This window comes from Lepus europaeus, chromosome 4 (assembly GCF_033115175.1).
Source record: "Lepus europaeus isolate LE1 chromosome 4, mLepTim1.pri, whole genome shotgun sequence".
NCBI lineage: Eukaryota > Metazoa > Chordata > Mammalia > Lagomorpha > Leporidae > Lepus > Lepus europaeus.
The window spans coordinates 87,886,738-87,910,167 of record NC_084830.1 but is presented as its reverse complement, the minus strand read 5'-3'; the positions used below and the strand labels follow the sequence as shown (position 1 = coordinate 87,910,167).

At 40.1% G+C, this 23,430-nt stretch overlaps 1 protein-coding gene across 2 annotated transcripts in view; it reads left to right on the top strand.

Moving 5' to 3' along the window:
* Positions 1-17,302, top strand: part of TGS1 (trimethylguanosine synthase 1) — a 47,843-nt gene extending 30,541 nt beyond the window's left edge. Inside the window, exons 10-13 of one of the 2 annotated variants that reach the window (XM_062188486.1) lie at positions 632-775; positions 6,950-7,166; positions 7,853-7,931; positions 15,735-17,302. In XM_062188486.1, coding sequence (XP_062044470.1) covers positions 632-775; positions 6,950-7,166; positions 7,853-7,931; positions 15,735-15,857 — 563 coding nt within the window. In that variant the 3' untranslated portion in view covers positions 15,858-17,302. The remainder of the gene's footprint in view (positions 1-631; positions 776-6,949; positions 7,167-7,852; positions 7,932-15,734) is intronic. The other variant, XM_062188485.1, reaches the window with a different exon arrangement.
* The last annotated feature ends 6,128 nt before the right edge of the window (positions 17,303-23,430 follow it).

Genomic DNA, 23,430 nt, shown 5'->3' with positions numbered 1-23,430 from the left:
TGTGATCGAATGTCAGGGTTTCTGTGAGCCTCTCTTAATAACTTACCAAATGTTAGGTCTCTTTTTTTTTTAAGGATGGATGGATGGATTGATTGATTGATTGGAGAGGCAGAATTGTAGACACAGAGAGGGAGAGACAGAGATCTTCCATCTGCTGGTTCACTCCACAAATGGCCAAAACGACCAGAGGTAGCAGGGGCCGGCACTGTGGCGTAGAGGTTAAAGCCGCTGCCTGCAGTGCCGGCATCCCATATGGGCGCCAGTTTGAGACCCAGCTGCTCCACTTCTCATCCAGCTCTCTGCTGTGGCCTGGGAAAGCAGTAGAAGATGGCCCAAGTCCTTGGCTCCTGCACCCATGTGGGAGACCTGAAAGAAACTCCTGGCTCCTGGCTTTAGATCAGCACAGTTCCAGTTCTTGCAGCCAATTGGGGAGTGAACCAGCACATGGAAGACTCTCTTCCTCCCCCCGCCCTTCTCTCTCTGCCTCTCCTTCTCTCTCTGTGTAACTCTGACTTTCAAATAAATAAATAAATGTTTAAAGAAAAAAGAGTAGGTAGTAATGTTTGTTGTGTTTGTGCTTGGCGTGGCTTAGCCTAGAGCATCGTAAATAACAGAGACACTTCCTGTGCAGAGGGCTGGTTCTCAGTCACTCCTGAGAAGATTGCTGAGCACATTGCTGGCCGCGTCAGTCAGTCTTCCAACTGTAACGTGGTGGTGGATGCGTTCTGTGGAGTTGGAGGAAATACCATCCAGTTTGCCTTGACAGGAAAGAAAGGTAAGTGACCTTCAGTGGAGGAAGACCATTTCATTGCTTATTCGTGCAGTGAAGGTTTCTTTTTGCTTCTGCCTGTCTATGCTGAGTTTTAATATAATGCTGATCACTTAATACCAGATATTTAAAATAATGTTTTAATGAAGTTTTAAATAACCTCTTCATTTAAAAATATTTTAAATGACGAAGCTAGTAATGCATTAAGCATTCACATTGTATCAGAAGCTGATATAAGTTCCTGCTGTATATTAATTGATTTAGTCAGCAATCTTGGGGGGTATGTCTTTTGAGGTCTGTGTTTGACACAGATATATTAGGACATCAAAAGATGAAGTAATTTAACCAGGATTATACAAAACACCAACTGTTAGGGCCAAAATCATAACATTCTGTACAACCAAAAATGGGAGACTCTTCTTTAGAAGACAACAGCATTGGTCAGGGAATCCCTGCTTCGCCACTGACTCATTATCTTTTGACTTTGGGCATCCTGTAACCATAATTTAAAGGAGACATTGAATTGAGATAACCTTTCCGGGTTAACGTTCTAAGACTCTAAAAATCTTAAATCATCAACCTGGTTGTTTGGCTTTTGAATCACAAATAAAAAACACTCCATTACTGTGTGTTTGCCGTTAACTGTGTCAAGGAGGCAGTGTGCTTTCCCCAGGAAAAGAAGGCTTTAAGAAATTGAATATACATCCATTGTCAAATCCATTGTCAAATTTCATTCAGAAGGTAACTTTTTTTTTTTTTTTTTTTTTTTTTTTTGGACAGGCAGAGTGGATAGTGAGAGAGAGACAGAGAGAAAGGTCTTCCTTTTTGCCGTTGGTTCACCCTCCAATGGCCGTTGCGGCCGGCACATCATGCTGATCCGAAGCTAGGAGCCAGGCGCTTCTCCCGGTCTCCCATGCAGGTGCAGGGCCCAAGCACTTGGGCCATCCTCCACTGCCTTCCTGGGCCATAGCAGAGAGCTGGCCTGGAAGAGGGGCAACCGGGATAGAATCTGGCGCCCCAACTGGGACTAGAACCCGGTGTGCCGGTGCTGCAAGGCGGAGGATTCGCCTGTTAAGCCACGGCGCCGGCCGGGAACTCTTTTTTTAAAAAATATCTTCTTACCACTTATTATCAGTGATAGTTTCCATTTCAACAATTTTCAACTAGTTCTCAGTAATTTTTATGATGTTATTTATTGTTTAAAAAGTGCTTAAAGGCAGAGACAGCTCTTCCATCTGCTGGTTCACTCTCCAGATGCTCACAGTAGTAGCTACTGAGCCATGCCAAAACCAGAAACCAGATGTTCAGTCAAGGTCTCCCATTTGGGTGATAGAGACCCAAGTCCCTAAGTTATCACCTGATGCCTCCCAGGGTGCACATTAATAGTAGATTAATAAGTGGATTCAAGACTGGAACCAAACGCTGTGATATGGGTTGTAGGCATCCCACGTGCACTGTACATCCACCCCTAAAGTTCTGACTGTGAACTAAGAAAGCATACTTTGATCCTAGGAAGCATAATGTGAAAGCTAGGCAGTGATGAATTAAAACAATGTTGCTTTTATGACCAGTATTGCTCAACTGTTGTCCTCATTTGTTAACTCCCATGTTCCAGGGCATAAAGTTTACTAACTTTATGTGGTCTCCTAACAACCTCCTAAAACCTATTTTCATAATTGCTGGAATTGCAATTATTTTCTTGTTTTCCCTGAATTCATTATTTACTGTCAAAATTCTTTGACTTTGTCAGATAAACCATTCCCATGAGCTCATATCTAGGCTTATTGCCTGAAAATGATTTTTCCTCAGAAGCTGCAAAAATGTATCTTCATTTTGGCATTGTATCCTAACATAACAATTAAAATATGTGCCCCCTGATAAAGCAGCAAAAAAGATCTGGAATTTTCTCAAAATGAAGCAGTTCATATTATGTATTTGTATTTCTGTGATTAATTGCCAAGACTTTTGCATCTTAATACACTTTTTTTTTAAAGATTTATTTAAAGTCAGAGTTATGTAGAGAGAGAAGGAGAGGCAGAGAGAGAGGTCTTCCATCCACTGGTTCACTCCCCAGTTGACCGCAATGGTTGGAGCTGTGCCGATCCAAAGCCAGCAACCAGGAGCTTCTTCCAGGTCTCCCATGTGGGTACAGGGGCCCAAGGGCTTGGGCCATCTTCCACTGCTTTCCCAGGCCATAGCAGAGAGCTGTGTCAGAAGTGGAGCAGCCAGGACACAAACAGGCACCCATATGGGATGCCGGCACTGCAGGCAGTGGCTTTACCCACTACACCACAGCACCCACCCCATTAATACACTTTTGATGAAGGAAAATATCTATTGTTGGTCCCAAACTATAAGAAAACTACTTCCCTGTTCTCACAGACCAAGTCTTATCACACCCCTCAGTGTCCTAATTACTACCTGTACAGATTGCTAGTCCCTGATTTAAAAAAAAAAAAGGGGGAGGGAGAAGGAGCTGCAGATGACAAACACTTTGGTTCCCCAGTGCCCTCGCCTTTCAGCTTCTGCCCTGGCACCAAGTAAGACTGGAGGTTCAGGAACTCTCTATCATGTTCCCTATAGTGGCAGCCCAAGACCTTCTCCTCACATTAAAAGCAGTAGCTCACAGATGCCCTCTGAGTTAGTTATGATAATGCATCCCTAGAATCCCTCTAGTATGATTGAGCTAACTACATTGTGGCAGGAAATTCAAAATAAAGTGTAATTGTGTATGTTTGTATACAAATACATACATATACACACACATATGAACGTGCTTCAAAGAGTTCATAGAAAATGGAATAAATTGGGGCCAGCACGGTGGCAAAGCAAGTGAAGCCACTGCCTGTGACACCAGCATGCCATATGGGCACTGGTTCAAGTCCCGGCCACTCCACTTCCAATCCAGCTCCCTGCTAATGTGCCTGGGAAAGTAGCAGAAGATGGCCCAAGTGCTTGGACCCCTGTACCCACATGGGAGACCTAGGAGAGGCCCCTAACACCTGGCTTCTGCCTGGCCTAGCCTTTGCAGCCATTTGAGGAGTGAACCAGCAGATGGAAGTTCTTTCTCTTTGTCTCTTCCGCTCTCTCTAAAACTTTTTCAGATAAGTAAATAAATCTTTACAAAGGCTTTAAAAAATGAAATAAGTTTATGCTGGTGCAAGAATTCTTTAAATCCATATGTATGAGGGAATCTTCAAAACAGTAATGGAAATATATATTTAGAAAAAGGTATACATAGGTTTAACAGCTTTTATACCCTTGAATAATTGATTATTCAAAAATGTTTTGAATTCTCTGCCATAATGTATGTGCTTATGTGTTTATATTTACTGCATACACATGTAATACATTAGACTTGTATATATGCACACACATATGAGAAAATGGAATTGTGTAAAATTAACAATCTTCCTTTCTGCCAGTTATTTATACTCAAATCCATGCATATATTCAACTGAGAATCTTCAAAGTTTTGCACTTTTCATGTTAATATATTTTTTCTTCTTTCTTTGTGTTCCAATATTTCAGTATCATTGCTGCCCAGTAAAACTTCCCAAGATGATGAAAATATTCTTTATCTGTATTTCCAGTACAGTAGCCACTAGCCATGTGGCTGTTGAGCAGTTGAAATGTAGCAGTGTGGCTGAGGATCTGTATTTTGTAATATTATTTCATTTTCATCAGTTTAAAAGTAATAGCTACATGTGGCTACTAGCCACCATTATTGAACAAAACAGTTTTATGTAGTATTATCAAACTTTTTTTTTTTAAAGATTTATGTATTTGAGAGGCAGAGTTACAGAAAGAGGGAGTAACAGATGTTTCCCATCTTTCAGTTCACTTGCCAAATGGCCGCAATGGCCAGAACTGGGCCACTCTGAAGCCAGGAGCCTCCTCCAGGTCTCCCATGTGGGTGCAGGAGACCACGCACTTGGGCCTCCATCTACTGCTTTCTTAGGCCATCAGCAGGGAGCTTGACTGCAGGTAGAGCAGCTGGGACTCAAACCAGTACCCAGATGGGATGCTGGCACTACAGGAAGAGGTTTAACCTGCTATGCCACAGCGCCAGCACCTATCAGACATTCTTTTTTTTTTTTTTTTGACAGGCAGAGTGGACAGTGAGAGAGAGACAGAGAGAAAGGTCTTCCTTTGCCGTTGGTTCACCCTCCAATGGCCGCCGCGGTAGCGCGCTGCGGCCGGCGCACCGCACTGATCCGATGGCAGGAGCCAGGTGCTTCTCCTGGTCTCCCATGGGATGCAGGGCCCAAGGACTTGGGCCATCCTCCACTGCACTCCCTGGCCACAGCAGAGAGCTGGCCTGGAAGAGGGGCAACCGGGACAGGATCGGTGCCCCGACCGGGACTAGAACCCGGTGTGCCGGCGCTGCAAGGCAGAGGATTAGCCTAGTGAGCCGCGGCGCCGGCCCCTATCAGACATTCTTTAGCAGGGTAGGCATTGGGGCACAATAGGTTAAGCTTCCACTTGGGATGCCCACATCATATATTGTACCACTGGTTCAAATCCCAGCTACTCTGCTTCCAATTCAGCTTTCTGCTGTTGCCCCTTGGGAAGTAGCAGTTGATGGCTAGAGTGCTAGGGCCCCTGGCGCTTATCTGAGAGACCCTGATGGAGTTCTAGTCTCCTGGCTTTGGCCTGGCCCAACCCTGGCTGTTTGCAGGCATTTGGCATCTCCCTCCCCATCTCCCTCGTTTGTCCCCTCTCTCCTCCTCTTACCTCACTCTGCCTTTCAGGTTGATGAAAAAACCAGTTTTAAAAATGCATTCATGGCCGGCGCCGCGGCTCAATAGGCTAATCCTCTGCCTTGTGGCACCGGCACACTGGGTTCTAGTCTCGGTCGGGGCACCGGATTCTGTCCCGGTTGCTCTTCCAGGTCAGCTCTCTGCTGTGGCCAGGGAGTGCAGAGGAGGATGGCCCAAGTCCTTGGGCCCTGCACCCATTGGGAGACCAGGAGAAGCACCTGGCTCCTGCCTTTGGATCAGCGTGGTGCACCAGCCACAGCGCGCCAGCCGCGGTGGCCATTGGAGGGTGAACCAACAGCAAAGGAAGACCTTTCTCTCTGTCTCTCTCTCTCTCTCTCTCTCACTGTCCACTCTGCCTGTCCCCAAAAAAAAAAAAAAAAAAAAAAAATTCATTAGCATTTAATTGTTTGATAGATTGAGTGCTTACATTCTGTTAGGCCTATAAACTAAGTCTGTCTCCAAAAGAAATGTGAAAATAAGATTAGCTGAATAGTTATATAGTATAAATATTGGTTTATTTAGAACAGGGAAAACAGCATAGTAAATGCATGATTTTGCAACATATAATTGGTTCTTGTCTTTGTTCAAGTGATTTGGAATGTTATTTCCCTAAAGCATTGCAAATTTTAAAGCTGGCATTTTCTAGAAAACAGCTAGATTTTTAGATTTCCATGTTAACCACACTGTATGTGTTAGGGTCTCACTTAGCCCTCTCAGATATTGAAAACTATACCGGGGTCAACACAGTGATACCCATGCAGGTGCACTTGAGTAATTTACTGCAAGATGTGTGTGAACTAAAATTAACTTATGTTTGCAATGCTAATTATGAAATTGTGATAATTAAAAGAAAGCCCAATCAATGAAAACAATATTGTTGGTTCCCTCTACCTAAAATGTCTCATTAAATATCAACTTATTTTCATATTTCTTATTTGTTACTTGTCTATATGGGTTTATAAAAATTTGTCTATTCTTTGGTTTTCTGGAGAAGTTGTCAGATTTATCTTCATTTGGGTGTTCATTTTGAGGAAATTTGTCTTTTCCTAAACCTAGCATCATAGGTTATGTTGCAAACTTGGACTGTGCAGAGCACAACACAGTGCTGACTGTAGATCTGGCACTGAGTTTGTAGATTTTTTGGCATCTGTGGTCACTTGCTTGGGTGAAGCTGGCTGGATGAGACATCCATGAAAGCCAAGTCTTTGTAATTTTCTAGGTGTAACACAAGTGAATCTTTCTAATTTAAGTAAAATATTCTTAACTAAAACCTATACCTCAGGCGTATGTTGTACAGTGTTTCTTATTGTTATAAAAAGCTTCTTATACAGAAGAGAGACAAATTATTAGATGATCTATCCTTTATAAATTCTAATCAGTGTCAATTGATTTCGTTCTTTTCTTTTCCCATTTTTAGTGATTGCCATTGATATTGATCCTGTTAAGATTGATCTTGCTCGCAATAATGCAGAAGTTTATGGGATAGCAGACAAGATAGAGTTCATCTGTGGAGATTTCCTGCTGCTGGCTCCTTGTTTAAAGGCTGATGTTGTGTTCCTCAGCCCACCTTGGGGAGGACCAGACTATGCCACTGCAGAGACTTTCGACATTAGGACAATGATGTCTCCGGATGGATATCCTTTAAAAGTTCTAAGAGTTTACTCAAATGATGGTTGTGGAGTGGGTGTATATGAAAGACAGACAGAGAAGTTAATGAAGAGGGGAGATGGTTGTTAATAGCATTTGATAGACTGTGGCTTATTTTACAGAAAAAAATCAGGTAAATAAAAATCATGTGGTAGTTTATCTGCAAAATAATGGCAAACATGAAGTCGTAGTTCCCTTGGTTACTATCCCTTTTTACCTTTATAAACAAGAACAAGAATGCACTGTTTGGAATTATTGCCTGGAAATTGGGAATTTCCTCAAAACCTATTCCTAGAGACTGGGGGTAACCTTATCATTCAGCTCACACCAACTGTTACACATTTCACTATGTATCTTGTCTATAGTCTTTGTGCTTTCCTTTTTCTGGTTCTGTTTTCTCTGTTAAGAAATCACAGAAAGAGAGAGCATGTGCAATTTGGACCCTTAGCCGCCTTATGCTAGGCGAAACCAAAAGAAAGAGTTAACTCCTAATCTCTTACTGACATTTCGGGGACCTTGTGCTGCTGAATTGCAGAATTTCGTACTTAATTCTCTTTTGGTTCCATTAGAAGATTTAAATTGGTACCTTTTGGGGATAAGATGAGGAAAGAACATCTCTTTCTGATCAGAAATTAACTGTTGTTCTTGTTGCTTTTCCTTAACTATTCTCCACCTTTGAAATTTTCAGACTTTCCCAGCAGATTACTAATAATATTATTTATTTTCTTCCAAGAAATGCTGATATTGACCAGGTAAGCCAATACGACAGAATAAGCAGAAAAAGATAAGGACTTTGTTTACTAGATAGCATGTGTATGAGAAGTCCTTGGCTTACTATTACTGGAAAATTGGAAGTGCCTGGCAGTTAGATCCATGTCTGTTGTGTCATCTTCCTCTCCACAGCTCCTGGCATATATGACACAATTGGAGCGCTCTAGCCATTGACTAAGATGTATTGGAAGTGATAGAATATGTTGTGTTTCAAATGCTGCATGGCTAAGCTGGCCATGATCTGACTTTACTGAAAATTACCTTGAGAATGGAGGTTTTAGGTATTCCTGAAAGCAGTGGACTAAACAGAAGAATAGGGACACATAAGAGCATAATTTGGCCATCAGCAGTGTTAACTGTATGTAGCCTTGGAGTGTGAGATACTTGACTGACCTCAATATGTCCTGTTCAATTCTTACTGTAAATATTTAATCACTTTTTCTTTCCTTAGCAGAATTAGATTGGTGTGATAACTGCCTCAAAAATTTAATGATGTCCTCATCTCATGTTTTTGTTGATTCTTCTGTAAATACTTACTACATATTTGCTTTGGGCCAAGTATCTTTGGTCATTCATAATCTCACTATAATGTTATTAGTTGTGAATTTTTCCTTTCTTGCCTATTTGATACTCTCAGAATTAGCCCTATCATTCTGAGGATTTTAATCCTTTTTTTTAAATTATGAAGAATTTATGTTCATTATTTCTTTAGCTGTGTTCTCACCATCTTTTTTCCTTTGTCTGGGATAACTTATATAAATGTTAGCCTTCCATATCTTTACTTCCTTTTGCTTCTACATTATCTTGATCTGGTCTCTCAGGTATATCCAGTCTAGTAGGAAGTCAATTTGTAGCTTTCCAATATATCTAAGAGTGTTACACTTTTAGCCAGGAAGCATTTTACAGCTACTTGATATCCTAGACAACTGTGCGAACAATACGCTGTGATTCATTTTCTGGGATGAGGCTCCCTGAGTTTTCCTGATGTCCTCAGAGCTGTGATTCTCTTGGTTAAAAGAAAAGTAAATGAAATTAACAAGCATAAACTCCTTCTCTGTGAGTTGGAAGGAGCTGAAATTAAATCTCCTTGCATGTCATTTATTTATTACCCATCATGTCTAAGCATTAGGCCTCCCAAGAGTATGTGTTGTACAGTTATAAGAAGAAACTGTCCATTTGCTGTTTGTTATCTCATAACTGATATTAAACCTCATATCTACTGTTCATGTGATTCAGGGCTGCTTTCTAGACGGCCAGGTAGAGTTAACTCTACCTCCATAACTAGTCTCACAAGGGATCTTGCTGAGCTGTATCTTGACCTTTGTATTAAATGTAAATAAGCTCATTTGGGTACTTAAAAAATAGGAAATTCTGTGTTTAACATAAGTAATAGTTACAATGATTAAGTTTTTGAGTTAGCATTTCATAAAGAGAAGTTAGCTTTTTTGGTTTATAAAAAAACCTGTCGGAATTAAGGATGCTCATTCATATTTTCTACCTCTAGAGGGAGTAATGACACTAGTTTTTGAGTATAAGAACTCGGAATGGTTGAGCTTTCAAGTACATTATTTTATTTGGTGAATTTAGATCAACTTTTTCTTTTAAAATGGAGACAAATTTATCCATATGTAAGGTTTTCAAAATGAGAGGAGCTAGTACCACAAGAATGAGAGAAGTGAAATTTGTAAAGAAATTCTCATCTTTTTTGTTAAAGAACATTTAGAATGCTACAGAAACCTAAACTTAAAAATGTGTTGGGTTCCCAAAGTCATGAGCCTGCTGTTTGAAACTGAGGCTGCATTTTTCTCACTCAGATGTTTACAAAGGACAGTTAGCTTCTCATCTAGGGGAGTTTGTACTCTGGATAATATTTATATTATCCTAGACTGGCTATGGACTTAATACAGAAGCAGCTTGCCTTGAGATCTTTCTATGTAAGAAATGGTGCTGATTGTTTTCTGTATCTAGTGAAATACATTTCATGATCTCCTATTCCTTTTTTCTGTTTGGGAATTATTCCATCTTTTGCTAACCACATTCTCACTATCAAACCCAGTAACTGAGTAATTTTAAAAACCTTGTTGTTGAGACGTTTCTAGGAAGTAAGATGTATCTCACTGTCTAAAATTGCTGTTGACACCTAGGGACTAATCTTAGATTTGATTTAGAGAGCCCAGGATAAATATATGGACTTGACGCATCTCACTGTTTTCCATCATTGCTTTCTTTTGACAGCCATGGAATTCAAGTTTTGGATCTACCATGCTTTACAAACATGAAAAAAATTTTGCTTTTCATTTTTTTTTAATTTTTCTTTTTTAAGATTTACTTACTTATTTGAAAGGCAGAATGACAGATTTTCCATCCTCAGGTTCACTCCCCAAATAGCTACAGTGGCCAGAGCTGGGCCATGCCTGGAACCCCGGATCTCTCACATAGGTGACAGGGTCCAAGTACTTGACCCATCTTCTCCCAGGTGCATTAGCAGGCAGCTGAATTGGCAGCTGAGCATCTGGAACATGAACTGGTGCTTGTATGGGATGCCCGGATGCCACTGTTGTGAATGGTGGGTGTGCCCAACACCAGCCATGTAAAGGCTTTTTAAGTGGTAAACCTATACCAGGTAGATACAGGTCTCTGAGCAGACAAGGGAGATGGCTTGCAGCAACTATAGCACCACCTTTTCATGAAATCCCTGCCAGTAGACTCTGTGATCTTTCTCTTAGCTGTGCGTAATGGGAGAAATGGCTCCTGGTCCAGTTGATAGGGTAGCTCCTTCATTGTTTGCTTTTGTTCTGCACATAGGATGTATAGCCTCAGAAAAGTCATAGCATTTTTATTTTTCAGGTTAAATTAGCTTAAATCATTTTGTCTTTGCAATGTGTTAATAACCAGTACAGATTGCGGTAGCATTGAACAACATCTCTAAGAATTGTGTTAAAAAATGAACTGGAGGCCGGCGCCATGGCTCACTAGGCTAATCCTCCACCTGCGGCTCCGGCACCCCAGGTTCTAGTCCCGATCGGGGCGCCGGATTCTATCCCAGTTGCTCCTCTTCCAGTCTAGCTCTTTGCTGTGGCTGGGAGTGCAGTGGAGGATGGCCCAGGTCTTGGGCCCTGTACCCGCATGGGAGACCAGGAGGAAGCACCTGGCTCCTGGCTTCGGATTGGCGCAGCGCGCCAGCTGTATCAGCCACTGGGGGTGAACCAACGGAATAAAGGAAGACCTTTCTCTCTTCTCTCTCTCTCACTGTCTAACTCTGCCTGTCACAAAAAAAAAAAAAAAAAAAAAAAATGAACTGGAGCAGTGGGTATTTAACGCAGCCACTCTGCATTCCATATCCGAGTACCTGGATTTGAGCCCTGATTCTATTCCCAGTTAGCTTCCTGCTAATGCACATCCTAGGAGGGCAGGTAATAGCTCAGATAGTTGGGTCCCTACCTCCTGTTATGTGAAACCTAGGTTGAGTGCTGATTCCTGACTTTTGGCATTGGCCTGGCCCAGCCCCAGCTATTGTGGGTGTTTGGAGAGTGAACCAGCAGATAGGAGATCTCTAGCTCTTTGCCTTTCAAAGAAACAAAATAAATGAATCATTTTAAACAATGAACTGGAGATCATGTATCATGTAATTCCTGGCCCTTGTCTAAAAGACAAATTCCACCTTTCCATGGCCTCCCCAGACACATTTCAGAACAACACCTGGACTAAATCCCACCTGTTTTATTTCTACATAAAGGGAGAAAATATTTGCAGATTAACTTAATACTTCTGTGAAATTTATGCTGATTGAGTTATATCTGAGTATAGATGTTTACGTTAGATTTAATCAGTGGAGTTGTCTCAGATTAGTGGCAGAGTTGTTTTAGATGTAACTAAATTCAGTTTGTTAACATTCTGTATTCTTCCACTAGGATCTAGTTGGAAGTTTTCTTTCATTCACTTATTCATTTTTACTTTAAATCTATATTCTTTTTTAAAAAAAGTGCAGCTTTGAGTATTTGACTCTTAAACTTCTGTGCTGCTTCTTTAATGAAGTTAGTACCTTTGTTCTGGTGTTTCCAGTTTCTCCTTTCTCTAATTAATGAGAGTTTAGTCCTTACTTGTAGCTCTGAGCCAAACTAATCAGTTTCTTTTGGTAAATCTGATACGGAATGTAACCCAGAGCTGCTCATCAATATCAGATTATCTTCTGTTCTCCCTCCCTTGCCCTCCTTCCCCCTATCTCTTTCTCTCCCTCAATTTATTAAACTTTAACCAAGAAAGAAGGAAGCAAATAATATTTTGTCAGTTAAATCTCCAAGTAAAAAATAAAGAGAGCTAGAAATTGAAGGCATTAACTTGGCCTGAAGCAGAATATTATTTATTCACTTGAGCTACAAATGCATAAAGTTAGTCTTTGCAACTCAAATTCTACCCTTCAAATTACAGACACCTGTAAGAATATGAAAAGGTGCAAAAAGGCTAAGGTTAGAAATTACTCTTAATTTGCACACTTGATAATATGTTTTGTTTTTAATTTCTTTTGAACACTAGATGAGCATTTTCTCTTTGTTCTGACAGAATGTCTGGCCTTTTCCTCCAGGCTCAGGAGCACTGCTTGTTTCATTTGTCACCATCTGCCTCTCCCAGCTAGAATGCAGAATCCATGAAGATAGAGAGAGGCCAATTTCTGTTTCCTTTTTCTGCTAAACTCTTCTGAGAACAGAAACCTGTAAGCTCTCAGTGGAGAGGTGTTGAACTTTGTGAGCCCTGCCACAACTTAAAAAACTCCATCCGTACTCTTCCTTATCCAGAGTGCCCACACTGAGGCAGCCCTCTCATATACGTGTGAAGAAGGAAAAGAAAGAAACTATCCTGCCTTTTCAGAACAGGGGCTTTTTTTTGAAAGGCAGGGTGACAGAGACAAAGAGAGATCTCCCAGAGTGGCAGCAACAGCCAGGGCTAGACCAGGTGGAAGCCAGGAGCCTGAAACCTATCCAGTGGCAGGGCCCAGGTTCCTGGACCTGCTGCTTCCTGGATGCATTAGCAGGGTGTGGAGTTGAAAGTGGAGCAGATTTCTCTGACTTAGGCTGCTGGCATAACAAATGGTGGCTTTACCTTCTGCAACACACAATGCTAGCCCCTCAGATAGGTGTTTATGTAACTCTGTGGCTGGGTTATGTAAGAAATAACAACCATCTGTTTGTATGAGATCTTTAAATTTTTTACAAGTACATTTCAGAAATTGTTTTTTTCTTTTCCTCAGAATGCCCTTTTTAGGCATTAGGTGATATTCTGATTTGCAAATCTAGAAAGTCAAAGCTTTAAGGGCTTTCTAGGTTGATGTAATAAATTATTGGTAGACCTGGGATTGAAGTTAGCTCTGACTTACTTTTTTCTTGTTAGACCTTAGCAGGTATTGTGCTGTTGCTGCTACGCCATTGGTTCTCTTAACTCAACACGTGCTGTCCTCCTTTCATTTTCCTTCCCTTCTCAGCCCCAGCCATACCTCCCCCCCCCCCAACAAAACTCAAGCTGGCCAATTTTACATTCTTTAAATAAACTATTTATTAAAAGGAACATGAACAATACCACATCTGAGTTTTACCTTAATAAGCTCACATGAGTGTTCTTCATTTTTCTCTGTCTTATAAAGAATCAGAATGACTTAAAGATGACAAAATAGAACATATAACATGTATTCCTAATCATTGCTACTTCAAGTATTTCTTACAAATAGTGATGTGAATGTGGATTTTAATAATTTTTTTACGATTTATTTATTTATTATTTGAAAGGCAGAGTTATAGAGAGGCAGAGAGAGAGAGAGGTCTTCTCTCCGCTGGTTCACTCCCCAAATGGCTGCAAATGCCAGAGCTGGGCCTATCCAAAGCCAGAAGCCCAGAGCTTCTTCCAGGTCTCCCACCAGGGTGCAGAGACCCAAGGTCTTGGGCCATCTTCCTCTGCTTTCCCAGGCCATAGGCAGAGAGCTGGATCAGAAGAGGAGCAGCTAGGACTTGAACTGGTGCCCATATGGGATGCCGGCACTGAAGGCAGCAGCTCTACCCACTACACCACAGTGCCAGCCCCAAATGTGTGGTTTTTAAATCATAAGGGACACTATGTTTCTTTTATTTTCATCTATTCCTGGTGATAAAAACACAGTTAATCTCTTTGATGTCCCTTGGGGAGGGGGAGTGGGCATTGATGTTGGTGTTGTTACTGACTTGGTGAAACAACCTTTTTTTAAGAATGTATCATAAAATAAATGTACCATAGAATGACCTGTTTCTTCCCTATTTCTATATCTGTAACTTTTTTTCTAAGAGGAAGTTGAAAAATGTTTTAAACACATACTTACTGGAAATGCGCAGTAGATCTTGCCTTCTGCCAGATGCTGGTGCAGTGTGTATCGCACCCCTGAGATAGATTATCTCAGCTCTCAAAACCAAACTATACTGCCTGAGCACCTCTACAGAATCCTTAGCCATAGTGGCCAATTGCAGTTACAGAAAATGCATTGCTCCTGATTGCACCTGTCCCTGATCCTTCCAGTATCCTTTCTCTATCAGTCAGTGCCCTCTGTTCCCTGCACATCGCCCTTTCCCTTAATCTTATTGCCACCTGATAAACTGATTTCTGGGACACAATCTTGTGTTAAAAGGTGAGGCATTTTTTAGTAATGGATCTCTGAGACGCTGGATGAAAAAAAAAATGCTGGATTAAAACAAAGCCTTATCTATTTAAGAATTGAGGACAGGGGCCAGCATTATAACACAACTGGTTAAGCCTCTGCCTGCAACATGGGCATCCCATAGGAGCACCAGTTCACATCCAAGCTGCTCCACTTCCAATCCAGCTCCCTACTAATACCTTTGGAAAGGCAGCATAAGATGGCCTGATATTTGAACCCCCCTACCACTCACACAGGAGACCCAAATGGAGTTCAGGGCTCCTTGCTTCAGCCTGGCCCAACCTCCGCATTTGGGGAGTTAACCAGCAGATATAAAATCAATCAGTCAATCTCTCTCTTTCTCTCTCTCTCTGTCTCTCCCTTCCCCCCAAGTCTACCTTTCAAACTAAATCTTTTTTTAAAGAAAAGAATTTAGGACAAAACATTTGAAGTGTTACAAAGGCGGGTGAGTGCAAGCAGCATTGTCATGGATGTTAACTATAGGGGCAGTCAGTTCAGCTTCCTGATCAATAGATTGGTCCCCATATTGAAGCAGGCCTGAAAAAGAGCAGTATTTTGCCACAAATTTAAAAAAAAAAAAAAAAGATTTTAAATAGATAAAACAGCAGCTGGTGGAGGAAGTAGTCCAAGTTTAAGAAACCAGGAAGTGACCAGTGACAGAAGGGAAAAGTCATTAGTAGAAGCAAGACTCTTTGGGAGAGTAGGACTTGCAGCCTGGATCACAGCTGTCTTGCCCTCAGGTGTGGTCCCAGTATCTTATAAATATTGAATGAATGAGAGGATAAGATGCAAAGAAGGTGAACAGGACAAAGATGGTCAGAAAAATATGTCTTTATTTTCTCTTCCTTTGAGTTTAGTTTATGTCATTGGAGAAGTCAAGTATGGTCTTACCCATAATAGCAAAAATGTCTGAAACAACTAGTATTTCTGTCACAGAATATTGTACTTTACACCCACTTGGGAAGTAACAGTGTACATTTGAAAAGCCTAATTGTTTGAAAGACTTAACTGAAAAGCTAGATCATCCTATTAATTGTTAAAGGAATATGAATGAAAGAATTATTTTTGAAATAGTGTTTATTGTGTGGTTTTCTTCTGTTCATCTTTGTAGGTGGCATCCTTAGCTGGACCTGGAGGGCAAGTGGAAATAGAACAGAACTTTCTTAACAATAAACTGAAGACCATCACTGCCTATTTTGGTGACTTGATCAGAAGACCAGCCTCTGAAACCTAATTGTGAGGCAGTACAAGGGCAGAGAGGTCACCTGGTAGTCAGAACATAATTCTGACTACCAGAATTCTGGTATGTCTTCTTGAACTCACTGATAACTTTGTACTCAAGGTCTTCTATAGCCATATGGGATGAAAACTTACAGGAGCTTCATGAATATTAATGAAGTGCTTTGAGATTTTTGGACAATATTACTATGTACAATAGGATAGTAAGTGTCTGATATGGAAAAGGGAAACTTGCCTTTGTGGTTAATTTTAGGGTGTGTCTTTGTGTGTTTCTAAAATTTTATATGTTTTAACATTTTTGTGGATGTGGATGTATATATAAAACACAATTACTGTTTTTTTAAAAATAGATATAAAGAAAGTAGCAAATGAGGTGTATTATACTCATTTAAACCCTAATAAAAAAATAATGTTGCGTATTTAAGGCAGTACCAAATGGTACAAATGAAAAATTGAGTCTCCTATTCCCTCCCCTACTCATTATTCACCATTCTAAATAATCACAGCTAACAATGTTTTATAATTCCTTGGAGGACAGAAAGGAATTGCAGTATGCCCTATGATACTTTTTCTTATTGATGCACTGTTCAATTTTTTTTTCAATTTAATGCTTAATGTATTTTTAAGTATAGACTTTTTTATCTTGAAGACCTTTGGGTATCAGTACATCCGTATAGATCTACCTCATTTTTTTAAATGACTGCCCTGTACTCCATCTTCTGGATATGCAGTAATTAGTTTAACCAGTTCCTTGTGGATGGCTGTGGGCTGTTTGTAGTATTTTTGCTGTTATCAATGATTCTGCACTGTCCTTGAGTATAATGTTTATTACTGAACAGATGCACTGTTATACCCATAAAGTTGCACATTTTGATTTTGGTACATACGGTCAAAATGCCTCGAGAAAGGTGGGCCCACTTGTACTCTGACCCACACTAATTAAAATGCACATTTCCCTCCACCCTTCCCTGCCTAGCATTTCATTATCTGATGGGTGAGGAAATTGATAAATTACTGATTGTGTGTGTTTCTTTAATTATAAATGAGATTAGTGATAATATTCATGTATTTTGTCCTTTTTTGTTTCCTTCTTTTGAAAATTTTCCCTTGAATTGTCATTTTCTTATTAATATATATGAGTTCTTTGTAAATTAAAGAACCCTCAGTCCTTAGTAGGTGTTATAAATATGTCTTTCCAGTTACTGCCTTTTGACATGTTTTGAGTTTTGTTTTGTTTTGTTTTGTTTTTATACATGTATTTGGGCCAGGTATAAGTTTTTAATTTTAATGTAATCAGGCATTCTTTTTTCTTCGTGCCTTCTGAGTTTACGTCATTTTGAAATATATTTCCTACTCCTAAAATATACATTTCTTTAGTGTTTTCTAGAATGTTCTTGTTTTGATGTCTTTGCTTCATCTGGAATTTGCTTTTTAATATCATTTCATTTTAGAAAGTGTTTTTAAAATTTCCATTACAAAATCAATGTGAAATATATTTTGTAATACAGAAGTTGTATTTTTTCTATTAAAGTGGCAAAGAAAGGAGGAATGTGTGTTTAATTATTCGTCTAAAAAGTGGGCTCATTTTTATAAACAGATATAGAACTCTGACTAATGTGGATTGGATCTGAAACCATTATCTTTTAATAATGTAAGCTTGTTAGACATTAAACAAAATACAATTTTGGCTGAGATGGGGCTGGGGAAGTTGAAATAAAGTGGAGGAATTTCTAGTAAGTACTGGAAAAAAGACAAAAATAACTTATATTAAAGGAAAATTTTGTTGATATATGCTAACTTTATAAGTTATGCCCGATTGTGCTGCAATACAATATCAATTCAGCTGCTCGTTAAAGATGGAATTACTTTTTTATTAATTTGCATTAGCAAAACCTATGCAAATGTTCTTGACTTCCATATTTTTTCTTTATGTAGCATTAGTGTATATATCAAAAACTTGCGAAGTTTTTGAATATTGCTACTAGCATTGAATACCACTTCCAGGCCTAACATGTGACCCTGCTTAGCCATTTGGGGTGACAGGTAGGGTAAAAGCAAATTTCCAAAATGAACCAATTTTTCAGTTTTTTGTCATTTAACATATCATGCCTATGCTTCTTTAATATGTGTTATTACTTGTACATTATTAATACCAAAATTAATTTGTTTTTCTGAACACATGCCTATATATAGAATAGGAAGCCTCATCAAAACCGAAGTATGCCCACTGTTCACACAGGGTAAACTAATTTAAAGACTATTACAGGGGCTGGTGTTGTGGCACAGTAGGTTAAGCCACCACTTGTAACATTGACATCCTGTATCAGAGTGCCAGTTTGAGTCTCAGCTGCTCCACTTCAAATCCAGCTTCCTCCTTATGCACCTGAGAAGACTGCAGGTGACAGCTCAAGTACATGGATCCTTGCCTCCACATGGGAGACTTTGATTGAGTTCCCTACTCCCAGCTTCAGCCTGACCTGCCCTGGCTTCTGCAGGCATTTGAAGAGTGAACCAGGGAATGGATGATGGCCGTGTGTGTGTATGTATCTTTGCCTTTTAAATAAAGATAAGTTTTAAAATAAAGCTTTTGGAGCTGCTTAGAGTGAAAGAGACATGAAGAGGGTAGCAACCCTGTTCTTTTTCATTGTAAAATTATAATGCTTCTAAAATAATATTTAGTAAAATTAAGTATGTATTTTTAACAATGTAATTCAAAATGAGCAAGTCTAAAAGGAACCTTTCATTTGTGCTGTCTCTCTTCCCATGTGCTGCCTTTCCATTCTCCTCCCAAAGGCACAGACCACTGACACTGGCATGTTGGGGCTGGTGTCATGGCATAATGGGTTAATCCTGCTGGTTCAAGTCCTGGCTGCTCAGCTTCTGATCCAGCTTCCGATCCAGCTTCCTGCTGATGGTCTGGGAAAAGCAGCGAATGATGGCCCAAGTGTTTGGGCCCCTGCTACCCATGTGGGTGACCTGGAAGAAGCTCCTGGCTCCTGGCTTGGGCCTGGCCCAGCTCCAGCTGTTGTATCCATCTGGAGAGTGAAACAGTGGGTGAACAATCTCTGTCTCCCTCTTTCTGTGTAACTGATTTTCAAATCAACAAATAAGTTGTTTTTTTTTTTTTTCCAAATAAGTCTTTTAAAAAAACAAAGATATTGCTCTCTGCTGTGGCCAGGGAGTGCAGTGGAGGATGGCCCAAGTCCTTGGGCCCTGCACCCCATGGGAGACCAGGAGAAGCACCTGGCTCCTGCCATCGGATCAGCGCGGTGCGCCGGCCGCAGCACGCCAACCGCGGCGGCCATTGGAGGGTGAACCAACGGCAAAAGGAAGACATTTCTCTCTGTCTCTCTCTCTCACTGTCCACTCTGCCTGTCAAAAAAAAAAAAAAAAAAAAAAGATATTGGGGCTGTCACTGTGGCATAACGGGTAAAGCCACCATCTGCAGTGCTGGCATCCCATATGGGCACTGGTTCAAGACCTGGCTGCTCCACATAGCTCTCTGCTATGGCCTGGGAAAGCATTAGAAGATGGCCCATGTCCTTGGGCCCCCTGTATCCGTGTGGGAGACCCAGAAGAAGCTCCTGGCTCCTGGCCTCAGACTGGCACAGCTCCTGCCGTTGCAGCCATCTGGGAAGTGAACCAGCAGGTGAAGACCTCTCTGCCTCTCTGTGTAACTCTGACTTTCAAATAAATAAACTAATCTTTAAAAAAAATTTTGTGCAGTGAAAATCTGCATGCAGTATGCGGTAGAATAGGATTATATTATTCTGTGATTTTATTTCTAATTTACTGTCTTGACAAAGTTTCAGCTTCAATATGTATACATCTGTGATTTTTTTCAAAAAAAAAGATTTATTTGCAATAGTTACACTCCCTAGATGGCCCACAATGGCCAAGGCTGGGTTGGGCCAAAGCTGGGAGCTTATCCAGGTCTCCCAGGTGGGTGCAGGGGCCCAAACAATGGGGCCATCTTCCACTGCTTTTCCCAGACAGCAGGGAGCTGATTCAGAAGTGGAACAGCCGCTTTACCAGCTTTACTCCATTTTAAAGTGGAGTAGCCTTTACCAGCTACACCATAATGCCGGCTCCACATCTGTGATTATTTTTAGCAGGCACGTAGTACAAATCCATGAGAATTGCTTTAACCATGACTCAATTATGAGCATTCAAATTCATAGTTTTTGCAAGGTGAAAGAATAGATTCAGAAATAAATACTTACTGGCAAAGGTCATACTGTTTTTATTTGCTGTATCTCATCAAATTGCCCTCCAAAATGTGTGTTCTCACCAATAACCATGCATGAAAAGGACTAGTTTTCCTCACACAAGAATTTTATATATTCACTTCTCATTATAACTTTAATCAGTTACCTTAATTTGCATTCTCTGATTGCTAGTATGGAATGAGCATATTTTCATCTATTTCCTAGGCAAATGCATGTGTCAGACATCTGATTTTTATTGCTACATTTTCTCTAAATGAACCAACTTATTTCCACTACTTAGAAACCTCACCCTTATGCATGTGTATGTATGTGTGTGTGTGCGTGTGTGTACAAAAAGAGCATGCTGGAGTATGTTTTGTCTCTTGATCCGCTAGTCCTTTCCTATGTCATGTTTTGGATTACTGTGGTTTCCATTTTATGTGTTTCAGATAGTTGGAAATTCCTCCACTATTAATCACTTTAAATTTAATTTGCTGGTTCTTCCTGGCTGTTTTACTTTATTAGGCCAACTTGAATCTACTAAGTTCTATTTTTAAAACCCTTTGGGATTTTTAATTTTCACTTGAGGAGACGTGATATCTTCTCAACATTAAATCTTCCTATCCAAGAACATGTCTTTCCTTACTCTGATCTTTAATGTGTGACAGTAAAGCTATATCATTTATTTATATAAATCTTGACGTGGTCTTTGCCAAGCTTTTTGGTTGGTATTTCATACTTTTGACTCAGTTTTTGAACAGGATCTTTTTTAGTTAAATTTTTTTATTGTTGTCTGTGTGAGAATGCTTTGTATTATATCCAATCATGTTACTAAGGTCTTAATAACTCCTCTAGAAGTATTTCACTTGATTTCCTAATAAGCAATCATTTTTTTTTCTTTCACTTTTCAACTGGATGTGTTTGCATCCATTTTTTCTTTTATTTAATGAATACAAATTTCATAGGTACAGCTTTAGGATTATAGCGGTTCTTCCTTTCCCATACCTGCCCTCCCACCTCCACTTCCGTCCCATCTCCTTCTCCCTCTCCCATCCCATTCTCCATTAAGATTCATTTTTAATTATCTTTATATACAGAAGACCCACTCTATACTAAGTAAAGATTTCAACAGTTTGCACACACGCAGACACACAAAGTATAAAGTATTGTTAGAAGACAAGTTTTACCATTAATTCTCATAGTACAACTAATTAAGGACAGAGATCCTACATGGGGAGTAAGTGCACAGGATTCCTGTTGTTGATTCAACAATTGACACTCTTGTTTATGACATCAGTGATCACCCAAGGCTCTTGTCATGAGTTGCCAAGGCTATGGAAGCCTTTTGAGTCCACAAACTCCATCAGTATTTAGACAGGGCCATAAGCAAAGTGGAAGTTCTCTCCTCCCTTCAGAGAAAAGTACCTGCTCCTTCGATGGTCTCTGCTTTCCATTGGGATCTCACTCACAGAGATCCTTCATGTAGATCATTTTTTGCCACCATGTCTTGGCTTTCCATGGCTGAAATGCTCTCATGGGCTTTTCACCAGATCCTAATAACTTATGGGCTGATTCTGAGGTCAGAGTGCTGTTTAGGGTGTTTGTCATTCTATGAATTTGCTGTATGGCCCACTTCCCATGTTGGATCATTCTCTCTTTTTTAATTCTATTTATTATTATTACCAGACACTTGGTCTTATTTATGTGATCCCTTTGACATTAAATCCTATCTATATGATCAGTTACACACTTAATATGGTCACCTTAACATATAAGATGGCATTAGTACCACCCAGCATAATGGAATTTGGAGTCCCATGGCAAGTTTTTAGCTTTATCCTTAGGGGTAAGTCTATAGGAACATGTGCTGAACTGTACATATTCTCCCTCTCTTATTCCCACTCTTATTTTTTTACTGAGATATGTTTTCAATTGTATTTAAACACTTATGAATAATTTTGTGTTAAATAAAGAGTTCAACCAATGGTATTAGGTAAAAAAATAATTTAAAAAATAATAAGCTGCTCCTAGATGGTCAAGAAAAGGACTGTTCAAGTCATTGCTTTCCATAGTGTCAATTTCACTTCTAGTGCTCTGTTGTCATAGATCAGGGAGAACATATGATATTTGTCCCTTTGGGGACTGACTCTCATAAGCAATCATGATATCCACACCTGAGTTTTTCTCTTTGACGGTATGTCTACTTCTTAGTTTTTATTCTTTTCCCTATTGCATCAGTTAGGACTGCCAGGAATGTTACACTGTGGTGCTTGTTCCTTTTTATAATGAAAGGTTAGAAGTATTTCTGCATAGCTTCCATAAACATGAAGATTTACCTTTCTTGGGTAGGCATTCGATGCAGCTGTTGAGCCACTATTTGTGACACCTATATCCAATATCAAAGTGCCTGGGCTCAAGTTGTGATTCCACTGTCCATTCTAGCTTCCTGTTAATGCATACTCTTGGAGGCAGCAGGTGATAGCTTAAGTAGTTGGGTCCCTGCCACCCACATTTAAGACTGAGATTGAGTTCCTGGGTCTTGGGCCCAGCCTGGCTCAGCCCTAAGTGTTACAGGCATTTGAAGAGTAAATCAGTAGATAAGCGATCTCTGTGTGTCTCTCTAACTCTCCTTCCAAATAAAATAAATTTTCAAAAAGATAATATCTTTTCCTACAATTTTTTCCTCTAATATAGTAATGTCTAAATTACTTTGAAATTTTTAAGTTATTCAACTACATTTGCATTCCCATTGACTTTATTGCATCATATTGTGTTATTTTAGCTCAGTGTTAGACCTCATGTAACAGATTTACTTATGTTTGTTTTTTGTGTTCCTTTGCTAGCCTTGGTATCAAAATTAGAATATTCTGGCAATTTCTTCTGTGACCTGAATAATATTGGCAGTATCTCTTCATTGAACTCATGCTAGCACTCCAGGAAGACTGGATCTGGTATTTTTTTAAGCAAGATGTTTTGATTGTAGCATTTTTTCTAGGATCTTTTTATTCAGATTTTTAAGCCTTTATGAGCTTTTTTAAGCAATTTATAATTGTCTCAAAAATATGCATTCAGAGCCGGCATTGTGGCTTAGCAGGTAAAGCTGCCACCTGTGATGCTGGCATCACATATGGGCACCAGTTCAAGTCCTAGCTACTCCACTTCCATTCCAGCTCCCTGCTAATGTGCCTGGAAAAGCAAGGGAAGATGGCCCAAGTGGTTGGCCCTTAAACCAATGTAGGAAACCCAGAAAAGCTCCTGGCTCCTGGTTTCCGTCTGGCCCAGCCCTGGCCATTGCGACCATTTGGGAAGCAAACCAGCAGATGAAGATCTCTTTCTGTCTCTGTCTCTTCCTGTCTGTGC